General features: G+C 38.6%; 2 protein-coding genes across 4 annotated transcripts; both read right to left on the minus strand.

The window, feature by feature from the left end:
- Positions 1-56: 56 nt before the first annotated feature.
- Positions 57-4743, minus strand: tbc1d23 (TBC1 domain family, member 23). 2 transcript variants are annotated; one of them, XM_029430141.1, is made up of 4 exons: positions 4610-4743; positions 2815-2920; positions 1659-1763; positions 57-434 (listed from the first exon to the last, which is right to left on the minus strand). In XM_029430141.1, exons 1-3 carry the CDS (start codon positions 4645-4647, stop codon positions 1662-1664), a joined length of 246 nt encoding a protein of 81 aa, XP_029286001.1. In that variant the 5' UTR covers positions 4648-4743; the 3' UTR covers positions 57-434; positions 1659-1661. The 2 variants fall into 2 exon arrangements, with proteins under 2 accessions (XP_029286001.1, XP_029286000.1); XM_029430140.1 differs by having other exon boundaries at positions 58-404.
- An 809-nt stretch (positions 4744-5552) lies between these two features.
- Positions 5553-14665, minus strand: tomm70a (translocase of outer mitochondrial membrane 70 homolog A (S. cerevisiae)). Of its 2 annotated transcripts, none has more exons than XM_029430209.1 (12): positions 14280-14665; positions 12637-12810; positions 11621-11747; positions 10060-10169; positions 9805-9953; positions 9252-9459; positions 8540-8674; positions 8310-8417; positions 8046-8162; positions 7649-7746; positions 7439-7561; positions 5553-7354 (listed from the first exon to the last, which is right to left on the minus strand). In XM_029430209.1, the coding sequence occupies exons 1-12, from the start codon at positions 14544-14546 to the stop codon at positions 7201-7203; spliced, it is 1770 nt and encodes a 589-aa protein (XP_029286069.1). In that variant the 5' UTR covers positions 14547-14665; the 3' UTR covers positions 5553-7200. The 2 variants fall into 2 exon arrangements, with proteins under 2 accessions (XP_029286069.1, XP_029286070.1); XM_029430210.1 differs by having other exon boundaries at positions 14307-14663.
- Positions 14666-19073: the final 4408 nt, after the last annotated feature.

Below are 19073 nucleotides of genomic sequence, written 5' to 3' on the forward strand. Positions count from 1 at the left end.
GCTCTTCTGGGACCTCATGCAGGTATGTTTCCTATTTGTTTACCACAATTTCTCCTGTTGGGACAATTTCAGCATCTCGTGTCTGAGAAACATCTTGTGATCCTCATTTCAATTCCATCCTTGGAAATGTGCAGATTTGACACCATCTACATCAAGATGGTTCCTTGTGTGTTGAGCGTAATGTGAAGGACGGTCACCTGGGGATGTACTTGTTCATGACGGCGTAGAAGCAGTTGTACAGGTCACTGCGGGGCAGCTGGAGCCCCAAGCAGCGGTTTGAGCAGGTGCGGGCCAGCTCAGCTCCGGGGTGAAGGAAATGTTGCGGGACTTGCAGTAGAACGTGATGACGGACTCGACATCAGAGACCATGTCACTCCTCTCCTCCTCCGATACCTTCAGCTGGTCTGAAACATGCCAGCACACACTGAAGTGGCCTTCCCACACCCAAAACAACAAGCAGAGAAGCGCAGCGCGCTGACAAAGCTGATTATAGCTTTAGCACGAGTGTTAAATAATGCATGAAAAGAGCACTTTTCTATTTTGAGCTGCAGATCTTGTTGTCAGAAGAGCAACTCTCGCTTATCAACGAGGCACAAACACACATTTACCTTATAGTCATACATCAAGCAATCAATTTAATTCAGTTATGGAACTCCCTGAAGTCTTCTCATGACTTCCTCTTTTCTTTCTGTTCCTACTTGCTTGTGTTTTATATACACATTTTCTTTGTGACATAATAATGTCACTTTTTATTGTCTTAGGGGGAAGACCTCTGAATCATCAGGCTGCACTGTAATTAGTATTGATAAGATTCTATTGATCGGATTCTTTATCGATTCCTGATAAATTGTTCGGTGGAAAAAGAGTACACGTTTATTAGCTGCGCTTTTGAGTGCTCCACCATGGCTCCGGTCCCAAACCACCTAAACCATGACAGAGTGTGTGTGTGTGTGTGTGTGTGTGTGGTGTGGTGTAAGGTTTAAAATCGATGCAGCAGAATCAGATATATTGTTTATTCCACATATTTACACCTTTTCCTTGTCAAACCCCGGCACCTACTTTACCCACAATGCAACTCTATTCACTGAGTTTGGTGGGAGATGCAGGTGTAGCCTCAGCTCGAGAGATGAGCAGCGACTGCAGAGTTCTGCTCCGCTCACTTCTTACTCACAAATGTTTTAATAGCTTCTTCTGGAGCCACACAAACGTTATGCATCTATAAGCATTATAGGAGATTATTCTTCTCATAGCATCATCATCATCATGTGTACAGCTCATTTACACATTTCATATAATATAGTGTCATAACGAGCTTACTGTTGCATTTAGACACATTTCTTCATTCTTTGCTATATTGTGTTTCTGCGCTCCTAACAGGAATCTGCACGTTAACCTCAGGGACAAATAAAGTGCGACTTTAAATACATCTCACAAACCAGATCATCACTCAGGGCTAATCTTCTAAATTATTAACATCCTAGAAATACTGATTAATTAATAATAGCATCATCATTACTGTTTGGTATTTGGTTATATTAGGACTAGAACTTTAACAGCTGACTTCTTTCTGCTCATGTTTTGCTGCGGACGACGTACTTTTATTGCAGTTTTTCCAAAATGCAGGATTGTTGGGGAATCATGTTCATTCATTTACTCACCGATCAGCTGTTGACTGCGGTGTGAATGAGGGTCTGTTCGGGTAAATCGAGCACGCCGTCCCAGGGAGACAAGCTGTCTCCTTTCCCAGCGACGTTCAGAGCGATCTGCAAACACCAAACAAAGAATCACTGCTAAACATGAAGTTACTGAGATTAATATAAGAACACACGTCGGACTCGACTGCTGCAGATAAACGCAGAGATATATTAACGAGTGATATTCAGAGACAAAACAAACAGAAATATGGTAATATCTTTTTTATTTGATGAACTAGCTTTAGTTATTTACATGCAATGCGTCAGAGAGTCGGTTTGTTTAGATACAATGCATGTACGCTAAACACATTTCAGACGGACGCTATACAAACATCTTCTTCAAAGTAGCTTAACAGAACGGTGCAGAAGCAAAAGCCTCTTTTCACAGAATGTATGTATAGCCAGCAATAACAACGTGGCACCGATTGTATTTTGTATGACAGAGTTTAAACTCGAGTCTCACTCGGAACATTTCGATCTTTTGGTTGTTTTAATACATACGGCATTAATTCTCATGTTTGCCCTGTACATGCCATTTCCTGCACAATTCAATGTATGAAAATGAATGTTGTTCGTCGACACGTCTCAGACTGTGGAAAGAAATCGCCCGAGCAGTAAACAGAAAACACTCTTTGTTTTCATTAAAACAACAGTAGTGGCATTATGTAAACAAACAGGGTTAAACTATTTAAAGTAATTCATGTTTGGTAGTTATAATAAAGACTGAAGTTGGTTACAAAATGTTTAAATATTAATATATAATATCAGTTTTTAAAAAGGGATGTGAAGGGTTAATGTGCTAACAGGTAGAAACATACAGGTGTTAACTAATTGTCCAAAGTACGACCTTTCAGTGTCTGTAAAGATATGTTGTAAGAATGTCGTTTCAATCAGCACCGACAGCTTAACTGCAGGTGTGTCACAAAGACGTGGCGGCCGAGATGCTCGTCTTTCCAGTCTGTTGACGTGTGTCTGACACGACTAATTCCGTAACAGCAAATGGACTCTAACAATAGAAGCATTACTGATTTTAATTTGCTAACAATCCACTTTTACGTTCACATGTTTTAAACCCACAGTCACATTATAAGGGAAGCTGCTTTTGTTTGTTCGGACTGACCTTCCACATCTTGGCTCTGTGTTGAGCCGAATGCTCCTGGATGATGCCTCTCTCCATCTCCATGTCCGAGCCGCCCGAGTCCAGAGCCTCAGCTAGATCCTGGTCCCTGAAGAGGCAGCACGCAATTACAAGAGTTAAGATCAAGTAGAAATGTTCATAAAACAAAGAGAAGCTCATGTGCGACACGTATCAATAGTTCCAAGTGTTGTAAAGTAAACGCAGAAAATGACCCTTCACTGAAATAACTTATTTGTTTCCATGTCTATTTATAGTGATTCATGATACATGTCGCTGTTATTAAACATGATTAGTGGTTTAATTGAGTAATGAAACAAGTAAAACGACCAAACATTGAATGGTGACAATGCAGGTCGAACAAAATCAGAAATTTCAAGCCATCATTTGGTCTCTGGCAGCTTGTAATGAGCACTTGTTTATTCATTCATTTTAAAATAACCATTAGTGACATGTAGTTCTGCAACAACAGGTTCTTTTCATTGATTAATCTGCTGATCATTTTCCCAATTAAATCCATGAAACATCACAAAAGGGCCGTCACAACGTCATAGAGCCGAAGGAGACGTCTTCAAATGTCTTGTTCCACGGAAAGTTTTAATACCCAAAAATATTCCGTTTGCAATGATACGAGAAAGAAAAGCTGGAAATCCTCTCATTCGAGTTTCTGGAACTCAGTGAACATTAAAATACTTTCACCATTTCTGCATGAAAAATGACTGAAACGATTAATCGATTATCAAAATAGTTGGCAATTATTTTTCTGCTGTGTTGAACTTCTGCTCGACCAGTTTACAGATGCACGTAAAGATATAAGAATCTGTTACCACCACACGCCTAGCTTTAAGAGTCTTTAAAGTGCAATACTTTAAATTATGCAATACGATTATTTTATAGTAATAGTTAACACCGTTGTGGAATAACTACTCAGATATTTTACTTTAGTACAAGTAGTAATACCACACTGTAGAAATACTGTCCTGCAGTTTAAAAGTTTAATATATATGTTTATACCCTAATGAAGACTTTGGTATGCATCAATAAATTATTTATTTTCTTACAATCACAGTGCGTTGGATGCTTTTCAAACAGTCTGTTTTTTTACTCTTAAATAATATTTTTCATATTAATTTGTCTTGTATTCCTACTCTACTATACTCATGATTAAACCAAGATGCTTGCCCCAGTGCAGCACTCCCTATTTTTACTTCATATTATATTTATTGATTATATTTTGTATTAATAATCTGAATCTTCAAAGTAAAGCTGTCAGACAGATGTAGTGCAGTAACAAGTACCATATTTACCTCAGATGTAGTAAATGTAAATGTGGACAGCACTGGAGTGAACTTCCTCTCACTGAGCGCGAGACTGGAAGTTACAAGCGACGGTTGGTTAGATGGAAGCTAATACACCGGCTACCTAGCTAGTTATTGTTAGCTTAGTGGCTAACAAGCTTTGCCTATACACTTGTCAATGCGAGAAAGAAAGTGAATAAAATACAAATACTTTGATCTTTCTCAAAAGCTCTTTGTGTCCGTCTTGTAATGACTGGGATGCTAATTTATCACAACCAACTTGGCTAATTAATATTAGCTAGCTGGCTAGCTGCCGAGCAGTAACGGTACCGGTTAGCATCCATCGTCAGCAGAACATATTAATCACGCAAACACATATTTAGGTATTAAACATTACATACTGTCAGATAAGATCAACACACGTGTTTGACAATCGAGTAAAACGTATTTTATAATGTAAATCCGAGAACAAATCGTCTCACCAGCTGCCCATCAGAGCTTCCTCCACCGTATCCGCCATTGTTGTGTTGACGCAGACACGTCACATGCCGTCAACACGGCCGACGTGTCGCGCAACGCTGTCGTTAATGAGCAACAGTGTTGTGAGTGCAACTAATCAGCGTCGTTCACAAAGATGGCAACTCTTCCATAAAGAGTCATTAGCTCTTAGTTTAAAGTGTGTGGTTAACAGGCAAAAGTTTTACTTTAGAAACATTAGTATCCATAATGATAATAATATTTACATATGAAAAATAAATAACAATATTATTATTAATAATATTAATAAAAACAATACATGATCAATTATTTATTGTATTATTAATTTGAATATAACTGAAGTTATTAAATACATATAGAGCAGTAAAAAGTGAAATATTTCTCTCTGAGATGTAGTGGAGTAGAAACAACTGGAAATACTCCAATAAAGTATCGCAAAATTGTACTTAAGTACAGTATTTATAAATGTACTTAGTTACTGTACACCAGATTGTTTTTATTGTAATAAAAACAACACTTGACCTGAGAATGAACTATAATTAATAGACCGTAACCTTCACATTGAGCTGCAGACTGTGAGGCTGCACAGGCCAGAAGAAACGTGCAAAGGTGAAATTCATCCCAGGAATTGTGACTTTATTAGGATTCATTTCCTCTTTGGTCACCGTACAGATCATCGATGGAGTGTCATTCATATCAAACAGCCAATACTTTGTGGATATCTGTCGATTAGCTGCTGACGGTTACATACATTTTTTAAAGGTTGTTTGTGTAAATTTAAAACATGATTTTTGCAGAGAAGCATCTTCAGCAGCTGCAGCTCGAATGCACGATTTGGTTCCTTGGTATTAACACGCGTTCAATAAAAAGTAGCCAGAACTGAAAGTCACAGAACATTAGTGTCTGAATTTAGTTTTTCCAAAAGTAGAAAATGTTACACACATTCAGGAGTGATGGCTAATTTTATTTTTCGCTACTCGAGAACCAAATCATACACCGAACCAAGAAGCAATAAGGCTCGAGTTGTGAGAATATACTTGGAATAGGACAGAAAATAAAACCACTCTTTAAGGTTACTGTCAAAATATGTAATGTTGCATGAAAAATAAACATTTACAATAAAATAGAAAATCAAGTTTCTCATTTAACGTGAGCTAGGAAAAAGAACATCACTGAATACCCAATCCCTTGTGACATCTGACAATTAAAAAACAAGTTTCAAGAAAACTAAAATACATTAAGTTGGTTAAGTTTTCTAATCAAGATGGTTTTATAATTGGGGGTTTCCTAGTGTTCAAGACAGCACGAACATTGCATTTACATTTATTTATAAAGTGAACATGCTGCACAAAGTATAAAAAAGAAAAACAGGCAATCCCATGATTAAAAATGCTAAACATTTAAGGATGCTAAACTAACCTCTTAGCCCCGTATCCATGGGAACAAATCCAGCATTACAAACAGACATTACACATTTGACTATAATTTTAATCTTGCATTCAGAACTGATAGTGTATGTTACATATGAAAAGGAGCCGGGGAAACACTTTAGATCAGCATAAATTAACACGTGAACAGTCCATTAGAACCATGTAAAGCTCTTAAAGTCAGTAAATGTTTCAACAGACTGCGCACATTTCAGTTCACTTACATTTCACATAGTTACTATTCATTTCCATTTAGACATGTATACATGGCCATTCATGTTTGTTTCTCTCTAGATATCTTTCTCTTTATTCTGAGCAATTAAACGGTCCGATGACAATGTTGTGCTCGAGTCAAAGTGATAGTTTAGATATTTCAAAAGGTGTGGTAGTACGAGGTGATTCTCTACTGTAGCAACTGACAGGAAGTACCAGCAGGAAGCTGAACAATGTACTGCTGTGGACGTAATACCAGTGTACCCTAAATATAGAATATTTAGGGAAGTAGTTATCTATGCTTTCTTCAAAGCCACCAGGCTCCATTGACAAAAACAGTCATTTAACCTCACAGCATGCAGGAGCTGCTGGTGTACCGCTGGCTCCATCTGTTGGTTAGTTTGTGTTATTGTGTGACTTCTTGTTTTAAAGGGTTAGTTCAGATTCACCAAAGTCACACAATAACACAAACTAACCAACAGATGGAGCCAGCGGTACACCAGCAGCTCCAGCATTCTGTGAGGTTAAATGACTGTTTTTGTCAATGGAGCCTGGCGTCCACAGCAGTACAATGTTTAGCTTTCTGCTTCTACTGTAAGTTATTCACTGACTACACTCAAAAACATCCAAACTATCCTTTTAAGTGTCAGCAGAGGGCTGCGTCGGTTAAGAGCCCTGAACCTGACAAACCACCAAATCAAACGGAGGCCAGGATCGTAGCCTTGTTAGTGAATAGAAATCCTTCTTTCCATGATAACAAACCCCATTAATGTGACGTAAACACAGTGTGTAAAATACATATCTATACATAGATATATATTTAGTCAGGGCTCTTCCTTTTATAATCCAGTACTATAATCAAAAGTTAAGTCAGAGAGTTTAAACAGTTAAATTCAGCAATTAAGATTGAGATTGGCGATGGGTTGGCAGAGACGTTACAGTGTCGGAGGTTTCAGCCCGTACTTTCTCGCTACTTCTGTCTGGGCGTACGCTGCGTCACACAACGAGTACAAATGGGCCATCTCCATCTCAGACTTGGCCAGGTTGATCGCCTTGTTGAACATATCTATTGCCCGGTCCAGATTTCCCCTGGAATAGAAAAATGCTCTGGTTAGTTTACACTTCAAGAAGACTTGTAATGTGTGGAGATTGAGTCAAGTTTTTTATTCTCACCTTTGAACTTCAATGGTTCCCATAGTTTCATAGGCAAAGTCACATTTGTTGTCAATTTCAATGGCTTTACCGATGAGCTCGAGGCCCAAGTCAAGGTCCTGTTTCCATTGAAGCTGTAACAAACTGGACAGATATTGAACATTAACAACTGATGAACGCATCACACGTTGTTTTAACAATATTCCTACATAAAGGAAAAGAAATGCCTACCCCTTGTGGACATATGTGGTAGCATTGTCTGGTTCCAGTTCGATACACTTGTCATACATCTCGTCGGCTTTTCCAAAATGCTGCTGATCGGTCAAAGCCTGAAGATGAAGACAAAGATAATTACAGTATTGTACGTGTTGAACACATGAAAAAGACCTGCTGCTATTGTCCGTCTGATTTATAAAGCCGATCATTTGAGCTGCAATGATCAGTCGATCGACGGAAAATCAAGCGACAAATATAATCTTTTAAATTATTTTTCTGGTTTCAGTTTTTGAAATGTAAAGATTTGAGGCTCCTTTGACAGTAAACTGATTTAGTTTTTGGACTGTTAATAATTGTCAGATTAATCGATGTTAATGTTTAACATTAGGTTAGTCGTGTCCCCACACTGTACCTGAGCATACAGAGCGTAGCCCTCGGCACACTTGGGGAACCTTCTGATGACGTCCTCAAAGCCGTCCATGGCTATCTGCACTTGTGACGGGTTGTTCCCAGTGTACGCTTGTCTGTACTGAAGAACACGAGAACAAGAAACAAAAGAGACTCAGCAGCTAATCTTTAGTTGTAGCAGCCGTTAATGCTGCAGACAGTTGTATCCATTAGGTAGGTTAGAGAACGCCACGCTTGCTTTTCAATTGATCTTCAGTTGATTACTTACAAGAGCGAAGCATTTCTGAGCCTGGGCGAGAGCCGAGTCCGGCCGCAGCACGATGCACTCATCAAAGTCTCCCACCGCCTCGTCCACCTGGTCCAGCAGGATCTTCAGCTGAGAGGAAAAACGGACTTTAGAGAAAGCACTATAGCATAAAACATTAAGTTAGTAACAACTGACAGCAGTCTAAACAACAAGGTAACAAACTGCAGTTACAGAATCCAACCCGCTCTCACCTGCCCCCGGTGGTGGTAGACGTCGGGGTTGCGCGTGTCAATGTCGGCCGCCATGTTGAAGTCTTGTGTGGAGAGCATGGGCTGCTGCTGCTGCATGTACATGCTGCCCCGCTTGATCAAAGCGTTGGCTCGTAGCTATAAAACATCCGACAGTACAGAGTGAGAACGAGTCTTTTGTAAAGGACGTCTTCGTTAATGCGTCGAAAAGATCAACTGTGAGAAAATGGCAAGAATTTAACTTTTCCGAAACGCAAACATTTAAAAGTGATAAAATAAAAGGTTCAGCTGGAAACATGAGGCGGGTTAACTGACGAGAACGGCACTGAAATGACCCGAGAACCAGACGTTCATTTACTGAAACCTGCAGATACATCTGAACCTTAACAGACTTCTACAAGTTAGCAAAAAGCTCTACAATCAATGAGTCGCTTCCAGTCTTAGTAATACGACAGCGGGGAGAATATTCAGGAAAGAAACGTGGAATTTCTCAGATTAAAGTCGTACATTTATGGAAAACAAACTTGAATATTCTCTGAGATTATAAAGTCAAACCATTTTCTTTCCTCGTACGAGTTTCATCCTGGAAATTCTGAGCATTTTCTCTGCATATTCCCCCCCCCCCCATCTTATCTGTTAACCTACAGCGGCCCTAACGTTGTGCACTCACCCACTACCCCGGCCCTTGAACTGGTGAATAAAGTAAACATCGTACCTTCACGTTGGCGTCCTGCATGTTTATCACTCGGTCCAAATCCGGCTGAGCACCAGTAGCGTTTCCAATCAGCAGGTAGAAGGTGGCACGCAGCAGCAGCGCCTCCGCAGTGTACCGGCCTCCTGACTCGACCTCCTTGGTGCATTCACTGATGATCTTATCGTAGTTCTCCTCCTCCATGTACTGCTTTGCCTTCAGGTATCCAGAGCTGAAGAGGAGAAAACAAAACGTCATTCAGTTTGAGAGAGGACGAGGTTCCACATCATGTAATCTCATCCCCTCAGAGTTCCGTATAGAAACTCAATGCTCTTTATTTTAGAACCACTTTGATACGAAGAAATCATGTTTGATCCGTCGTTTTGGCTCAAAGGCCGTATCAGAGGAGTTTACTGATACTGAAATGTTAGGCTGAGACAGATACACCCACGCACGTCTGCACACACTCGGACACATCTTACATGAACGCACTCTGGCCCTGCAGGGTTTTATAGTGATTGTTATCTGAGAACACACGTATTGAGGAGCAAACTTATTCAAGCAAAGAGCCTCTGACCTCTCGGAGACATCGGCTGCCTCGCCCTCCTTGTCCTTGTCTTCATCTTTCTTCTCCCCCTTCTGCAGCGGCTGTGAGATTATGTCATCGGTGAACGAGCTGAAGTAGGATTTGATGAACTGAGGAGAAGGCATCATGGGTTCACGGTTCTGCAGGAGAGAAAGGGTTTAAAAGAAGACAACAAGTTTCCTGTGACAATTCAGAGGTATGAAATTGAATCGAATGTTTCTAAAAAAAAAAGAAATGGACATGTACCTTGTATTTATCTTTAGCCTTCTCTTTTCCCAGTTGTTTCAGCACCTTGTCTGCGAGCAGCATGCTCTGCTGGTTCTGGAAGGCCTCGAGAATACACACCGCTGTGACGTCTGGAGGATACACACAAAACACATTTTAAGATAAAACACACAATACGTCAGGATTCCTTCAGTGTTCCTGGTGCAGCAGCGGTGCATCATGGGAGTTCTTCTCTCCTCTGATTCAAAGGTTAAACATCAGAGTTCCTCCTGCACGCTGTTCGGCTGCCGCTAACGTTTGTTCAGCTTGTTTCTCTGAGAACTTAAGATCCAGAAGTTCAGGACTAAAATCCTTCATCCTTCAAATATAGAGTTAAAAACACCAGGATGTAGAAAGTGTCTTAAAACTGGATCAACAGTCAGTTTATGAAGCTTCTGGCTACAAACACAACGCTGACGCTGCTCAGAGGGGAGACGACGCCATGACAGGAGAGAGAGGAAACGTTACCTTCAGGGACATTACACATGTCTCTGTCTCACTACATATACAACACAGGACTGATGACACCATGACAGGAGAGAGAGGAAACGTTACCTTCAGGGACATTACACATGTCTCTGTCTCACTACATATACAACACAGGACTGATGACACCATGACAGGAGAGAGAGGAAACGTTACCTTCAGGGACATTACACATGTCTCTGTCTCACTACATATACAACACAGGACTGACGACGCCATGACAGGAGAGAGAGGAAACGTTACCTTCAGGAACATTACACATGTCTCTGTCTCACTACATATACAACACAGGACTGATGACACCATGACAGGAGAGAGAGGAAACGTTACCTTCAGGGACATTACACATGTCTCTGTCTCACTACATATACAACACAGGACTGATGACACCATGACAGGAGAGAGAGGAAACGTTACCTTCAGGGACATTACACATGTCTCTGTCTCACTACATATACAACACAGGACTGATGACACCATGACAGGAGAGAGAGGAAACGTTACTTTCAGGGACATTACACATTTCTCTGTCTCACTACATATACAACACAGGACTGATGACACCATGACAGGAGAGAGGAAACGTTACCTTCAGGAACATTACACATCTCTCTGTCTCACTACATATACAACACAGGACTGATGACACCATGACAGGAGAGAGGAAACGTTACCTTCAGGGACATTACACATTTCTCTGTCTCACTACATATACAACACAGGACTGATGACACCATGACAGGAGAGAGAGGAAACGTTACCTTCAGGGACATTACACATGTCTCTGTCTCACTACATATACAACACAGGACTGATGACACCATGACAGGAGAGAGGAAACGTTACCTTCAGGAACATTACACATGTCTCTGTCTCACTACATATACAACACAGGACTGATGACACCATGACAGGAGAGAGAGGAAACGTTACCTTCAGGAACATTACACATGTCTCTGTCTCACTACATATACAACACAGAACTGATGACACCATGACAGGAGAGAGAGGAAACGTTACATATTATACATTTTTAGAAGAAAGAGGAGAGTTTTACCTTCTAAGCACGCCTTCTTGCTGTCGAGTTTTTCCAGAGCCTTAGCCCTCCTGAACAGAGCCTTGATGTAGCGTGGATTCATCTCCACAGCCTGACAGCAGTCCTGCACCACTTCTGTCCATTTCATCTGAAAAGAGAAGTTACAGGTTGGAGATCATCCACGGGGCTTCAATTTAAGACCTTTTAAATAGCTTTATAAATGCAATATAAGACCTGTTTCACATCCATACTGACAGAGACGTAAAAAGGTTATGAAGGAAATAAGACTAATAACTTAAAAGATATCTGCCTATGAATATATAGCAAAGACTTTAAAGTGGACCAAGAGATCTAAAGTGAAAGTTATATCTGAAGATCGATATATATATATATCAAAAACTAATCTTTAAACACAGAACAGAATCTGCATCAAAGATACAACATTACACTTTACGTTGGAGGGATAATGTGACGCCTCATGTCGGGTTTCTGCACTTTCTAAATAAAATGTAATCGCTTTAACACCTTGAAAGAGAAACTTTAAGACTCCACAGCAAAAGGAAATAAGTGAATCATGTGAGGAGATACTTCTCATGCAGGGAGGCTTCACCAACCATAATTATTTAAATTCTGTAAATCAAATGTAAGACTTTTTAAGGATCAGCGTCATGACCTCTGTGAGGAAAACCTTCAGTCAAACATGAGGGTGGAAAGATTTGAGAAAGTTGATGATTTGCAGAGACTGCTACACATTGACCAGAGAGGAGTGACAACTGTCGGCTGCAGAGGCACGACATCTATTCTGGCTTTAAGTTGTGAGCTTAGTTTGCACTGAAGACATTTCAGGTTTATTTCAAGTTCAATGAAGAACCGAAAGAATTGACCTGCATGACTTTCCATCTACAAAACATCCATTACAGCAGGAGACTTTCTTCCAAGACATGTACATAATGAAGATATATCAAAATTAGCTTTTTTAAATCTTCTTTCACTTCAACAACAATCTCTGCACAGATTAACAGAAAGGTGGAGCCCACCTGTTGTTCGTAGGCTGCTGCTCTGTTCTGGTAAAATGTTGACAAATCGGTCTTTTGCTCTGTGGGGCAGAGAGCGATGGCCTCTGTGTAGCACTGGATGGCGTTCTCATACTTGCCGGCCTTGAAGTACTTGTTGCCCTTGTTCTTTGCTGCTTGGGCCCGATCCAACGGGCTCTGAATGAAAGAGAGAAAAGGCAAATCAGTAAACCGGGGGACGATTCATGTCACGACAATATAATTGCAATTCACAAGTTTATCTCGTTCAGAAACATTTGTTTGCATCACATCTTTTTTTTAATGAACATCCTTTTTAGTGAAAAACAAACATAAGGTCGCAATGCAAAAATATTGCATTGAGCGAGTCGGTTCTTTTCTTACATAATTCATGCATTAAAATATTAATTAAATATATTATATTATATTTTATAATAATATACAACAGAGAGCAGATTTCAGGTGAAGAAACTTCTTATTTGTACACAAGTAGGAATGTGGCACAACGTGAAAGTGGAAGCAGTCAATGTGCAATAAAAGAATGTCGTTTGTTAAATCCCATTTTCCCTTCCTCCTTATTCTGGTTTGATCAGGTGCTTATGATTGAAACCTGTGACTTCAGGTCATCAACACATGACTAGTCTTATCTGTTTAATACGACTTTCTTGACTTTCTCCTTGAAATATTACTTGACATCTCAGAGAACACAGATGTATTGATATGGTTTTCAATATGCAGAAAGTTTTGAACACGGGCGGAAGTCTTGCTAAATCACATATGACCTATTAAAGTCGAGGGGTTTATGAATGAATTGTTAATAATTAATGCATCATTGAGGTGACTAGGTGCCACATGCACATTAAAAGAGGACGGGTCCCTAAACAAAAGAGAAGGAGGAGTAAATCATGTCTACATGTGCTGAATCAGCAGAGATAACATTAAATAAGAGAGATTGATCGACAGGTGAATAAATATTTGAAAGCACTACAGAATGCCTGAATACTGCATTATATTACATTATTTCTGATTTGGTGCCTTAATTTTTTTGTTTTCCTTCAAATAATTAAAAAGGCATTTTTAATTATGCATTAATTGATGCAGAAAAAATTCACAAATTCAAGAAATTGCAGGAGAACCCTCAGACCCCCCCTCTTATACATGTTCCCTGACACTAAAACGAAACAACGAAAGAGGTGACCGTCTCTTATCACACCTAATAACCACCTCTACAGACTGACTCCGGTGACTGCTGTCCCCGCCCCTCTGACTCCGGTGACTGCTGTCCCCGCCCCTCTGGACTTTCTGAGAAGACGTTAGCTAGCATGTCCCGAAACATTACAATTACAAAGCTACAGCTGAAACGTCTCGTGTTGTTCCCGCGTGTTGTGTTAGCACTTTAACAGCTGCAGACATGTATGTGCTTTCTCTGTCGGTAATACTAGTTCATTCTGTAACCGGGCTGGTTAACCTAGCTAGCCGTTAACCTCGCTAATCCACCACGGATGAACCGGTTGCTAGCTATCGGTAAGCTAGCTGTCACCGGTGGTAACGTATGGTGTCCTTGAAGACACTTTTACGGCAATGACACGTTTAGTCAGAAAAACGTACGCGCAGCACTAAGGCGGCTAATGCTAACATGGGGGTTTTACATTAGCAGTCATTGTCGGTTCCGTTACCAGGTCCGGCTCCCGGCCGGCCGGAGCGGAGCCGTCTTGGCAGTCTTGGCCCTGCACGGGGCTCGCGCTGCCTTCTGGAGTTTTCCGCTCCCCGGTCCCTTTACTCTCCTTCGTCTTGCTGCGGTTCCAGAGGTAAACCGCCCCCACCCCCAGCACTATGGGAGTCCCGACCAACAGGGCCAGCTGCCAGCGGGGGAGACCCGTCCCGGACTGCGGCTCCACTGGCTTAGAAGAAGCCATGATGTACAACCGAACGAGAGCTTAGCCAGTAACCACCAGCAGACAGCAGCGTGAGCGAGGAGCGCTGCTTCTTCTTCGCGTACTGCTTCCTGCTCTACGAGGTCACACAGAGGGATCATGGGAGCCCGGAGACACGGGGCTGTGTGTAGTTGTAGTTCAACAGTAGCGCTTTGTAGTCCAAACATCACCTCAGCAGCTGAAAGATTCAAGATTCAAATTATTTATTTATTATATACAGCAAATAAAGAGAATCAGCATGTGTTTATTTTTATGTTTTATTTTTTACATAAAATAGTGCAATTAAAAAAATAGGTCTATAGATTTATATACAATATATAATAAAGTTAATAGGGATATTTTAATGCATAATTAGAAGTAATACATATATGCAGGTCTCTTTAAAAAAATATATTATTAGTATTACTTACTTTGTCTTCTGTATGTTTGTATAGGTCTATAGTCATGTATCGTTTATGTTTACTTGAAAATCTAATAAAGTGTAAAAAAGTTAAATAAATCCAGCCTTTGTTAGCGAAGAACAAGACATAACAATTTTAATTATCGCTTATACTGTTCTATCATTTCTCCTTGATCCTGCACATATTATTTGTTTGAAGCCCTGTTTTACAATTTAACATCAATACTTTAAATAAACACTGATCAAAGTAATGATGTTTTAAATCTTGAAAAAATATTAATTTAATTTAATAATTATTAGTGTTATTTACCGGTATGCAAGTTGACTGTGGAAAATATTTATTTCTGTCATAAAAAGACAGTACTGCAGTGTCGTCTAATAGTTTACAATAGTGAATTGCAGGATAATTTTATTCCCACCATATCTTATATGTTATTGCCTTCTATTTTCTAAATGTCTTATTTTATATATATATATATATATATATATATGATATATTTTATTTGTTTTAATTATAATTAGTAATTTCATTGCAGTCCTTAAATGTTTTTTATTCCTGTTTCAACCATGTGAAGCACTTTAATTATTATTATTATTATTATTATTATTATTATTATTATTATTATTATTATTATTATTATTATTATTATTATTATTATACAGTTTTCCAGCCCCAACACCTTCACTCTACATGATGTGAAGATGTAGATTTATGATGTGAGTTGGAGTCTGTGTTTGTGTCTTGATTCTGTCTCTGGCCCGTCTCACAGCTTTGTGCTGTTTGAAGCTGCTGCAGCTCGTTGTGTGCTGGAACAGTGAGCGTCCGCCTCCAGTCAGCTGTGTGGAGCCGGTCAGAGGGAAGCCACATACAGAAGACCTTTGATGGGACGACTATTCCTCCTCTGTCGGCTGCATATCGTTTTATTCTGTTTTGGATTTTTGACCAATTAAAGAGTAGCATTTTTGTACTTAATAAATAGTTTTTAAATATATCATTTATACTAAATTAGGAATAAAATATGTACAAATTGTGTAAAAAAAATTGTTTATTGCGATTTTTCAGCAAGTCGTACAAAACTGTACAAGAAAAAACACTTAAGCAACTTACAACAAAATACATATGTATATCTATATCTATATCTATATCTATATATATATATATATATAGATATAGATATATGCTAATTACGAAGTACTCGTTTGAGGACATCGGCTCTTTAATGTGGTGACATTTCACACAGTAGGTGTGACAGACAGACTAAAATGACACTTCTAGTTTGGAGTTTAGAGTTATACAGTTATAAAAATGCTTCTAAATGCATTGTTGGTTCTGTTTTGTTTTGTTCTGACGCCTCCTCGTTTGGAGCAGGAAAAAGTCAGAATTACAAAACGTTGAAGAAATGTGGCATTGTTTGCAATTTAGTTTTTGCAAAGCAATGTTAAGGCCTTGAAGTAAACGCTGGTACACTTTGTGAAACACGAGTGTTATACAGTGAAATAACCCTAATATGAGGACAAAACTACTTCCTGTTCAAAGCCAACGCTTAGTTTACTTATCATGTCCTGCTTATCCCAAATAACTAAGAGACATTAGAAAAGCTTAGCGAACGAAAGCTCGGGTCTCAGGAGGTTATGATAACACCGGGCTGCCCTTTAAAAGAATCCATTCTACACTGACACAGTAGCTTGTTTTGAAAAGCCATAAAATCAATTCAGCCAGTAAACTCCGGCACGTGGAGAGACACAATAACCTTGTGTTTTCCATGTGTGCAGATATTGTTGTTGCTGCAGAGGTGAAAGCGGGGTCACTGACAGAGGTCACAATAAAGATGTCTGATCTCGCAGCTATTCTTGACTCTGCTGTTGTGAGCACAGCCGGGCTCAGTTTAAGTCGCTGCCGCTCGATGTTTGTTTCGTCTGAGACCTGAGATTCTTCTGTCACAAGGTGGTGACGGCCTACTGGTCCAGAGGTACACCTTCCAAACTAAACTGTGAGTCGCTCTGGATAAGAGCGTCTGCTCAATGACCTGTAATGTAAAGTCTTAATCTGTGTACAACAAATAAGTAAATAAAAGTTCCCGTTCATATGCACGTTTTAAAATATAAATTACACTCATATATGTGACTTAATGACTAATATTAAGAATGTGTTTTTATCTTTATATTTTGAAATGTATTATCCAGTACAGTACGCACCCTCACACGTACTTTATATTTCTTCCTTTACGTTTTTCCATATTTAACGTTTTTAGGTGTGAAATAAATCAAATTCAAATACAATAATTCTGGGAAGTGAAACCCTGTTTACAAATCAACGATGTAAATACAGACTGGAAGAATATTTATCTTTAACAATGTGTCCGTTTAACTTTAATAACAAATGGAAATCTGTATAAATCTGTACTTTTCTGAAATTCAGTTGTTGTTGTTTTATTATTTCATTCTTAAAAATAACTCCCCAAAACATTTAGACTCCATTGCAAATGTACTTAGTGTTACCGACCTTTTCTCTTGTGAGGGAACTTTAATCCTGTAAAAGGTTTTTTTTGCAGAACACCAAATGTTCCCAGTTCGATCAGTTAACCAGATTATCTTCAGATGTTCATGCACTTTATTTTATTTATGCAGTTTGTTGTTGACCTCCTGTTTTCTGGCTGGTTTCCAAAACCTAATCCACTGAATTATTTTCCAGTATTTACATTTCTTTGGGTTGTCAACATGTTAGATTTGTATATTTTCATATCATGTAAGTGAAGAAGTGTAAACTGAGAACAAAAATGATTGTGATCCATTTTCTAAATCTGATTGAAATAGTTTTGTCTTCTGTGTTTGACTTTAAAATAGGTGAAAAGAAATGTAGAAGAGTTTGTTGTTGTAATAGTTGTAAATGTTGTTGTAGTGCACTCCCACATGTTTTAAATAGGATTAAAAGCAACTGATTCAAATACATTTAGAGCCAAAATGAAAGGCATGACAGTAATGTTACATAACTTTCTAAAACAATATACGTTGTGTTGAGAGTTCAACTGTAGTATAACACCCGATGTGTGTGTGTCTTTGTCTGTGTGTGTTTATATGTCTGGGAGGGAGGGTTGGGCTAGTTTTATTTGGTTTTAATTTATTTTTACTTGTCTGTTTTTATTTACATATGTACTCTGTATTCTTCATTTTGTATATTTTGCAAGTAATTGCTGTTTCTCATTTTTCTTTCTCTTATGTACTTTAAGTTATTTTATTTCTAAAACATTTGTGCTCTTGTGTATTGTGTATACACATGTTGTGTATTAACAACATGATCACAGCAGGAGTAGTGGTGCACTTCAGCCTCTTGTGGCCGAAATCAGTATTACAACAACACACACAATTAATCCTAATAATTCACCTGACAAACTTTATTTCAACAGGATTGATGAATTAATTCAGCTTTATTGTTTATTGAGTACATACAAATGTGCTTTAACATGTGCTTGTTTCACAAACAAACTTTTTTTATAGATGAAAATTATCCTTGCAAATCAATTTTTCCCACTTTTACAGATTTTTAAAATAAAATGTATGAAACTTAGAACGAGTGAAACACAAGAGAGAATTTAGATCAGACTTCACCAGATTTATTTTCTGTCTTCTGTATATCGGAAAATAAAAAGAGCTTTTGATCATTTGTGTTCACGACTTTCAGCAACAGATTAATCTGCTCTCCGCGCTCAGAGATGATTCTCAGTTTGTGAAGAAAGATTTTGTTCAAGTTCAAAAGTAAAATTCATCTTTAAAATTCTTCGATCTGAAGCTGAAAACTTGAAGCAAAGAAACCTTTTAAAATCTTTTTAATATTGACTTTGCATTTAATTTAGCAGTTTGTAAATCATTTTAGTTGTGTTATAATACTGTATAAACATTTAGTACAATGTATGAAGACACAAGTTATTGCTGTGAGATAACAGGATTTAGTCGCTAAATAATAACTTTTAATAACTTTTAATAGCTTTTAATAACTTTTAATAACTTTTAATATCTTTTAATAACTTTTAATAGCTTTTAATAACTTTTAATAACTTTTAATAGCTTTTAATAACTTTTAATAACTTTTAATATCTTTTAATAACTTTTAA

The sequence above is a fragment of the Cottoperca gobio genome, chromosome 4 (genome assembly GCF_900634415.1).
Source record: "Cottoperca gobio chromosome 4, fCotGob3.1, whole genome shotgun sequence".
NCBI lineage: Eukaryota > Metazoa > Chordata > Actinopteri > Perciformes > Bovichtidae > Cottoperca > Cottoperca gobio.

Bases quoted from the DNA above. Each gene is read 5' to 3' on its own strand.
- tomm70a (XM_029430209.1), bottom strand. From the start codon at position 14,546: ATGGCTTCTTCTAAGCCAGTGGAGCCGCAGTCCGGGACGGGTCTCCCC. The intron at 10,170-11,620 runs GTAAAACTCTCC...TGTATCCTCCAG, and splicing joins CAAGAAGGCGTGCTTAGAAG to ACGTCACAGCGGTGTGTATT. The intron at 7,747-8,045 runs GTACAGTGTGGG...CTTCATCTTCAG, and splicing joins GCTACGCTCTGTATGCTCAG to GCTTTGACCGATCAGCAGCA.
- tbc1d23 (XM_029430141.1), bottom strand. From the start codon at position 4,647: ATGGCGGATACGGTGGAGGAAGCTCTGATGGGCAGCTG. The intron at 2,921-4,609 runs GTGAGACGATTT...CTGCCTCTTCAG, and splicing joins GAAGCTCTGATGGGCAGCTG to GGACCAGGATCTAGCTGAGG. The intron at 1,764-2,814 runs GTCAGTCCGAAC...TGGTGTTTGCAG, and splicing joins ACAGAGCCAAGATGTGGAAG to ATCGCTCTGAACGTCGCTGG.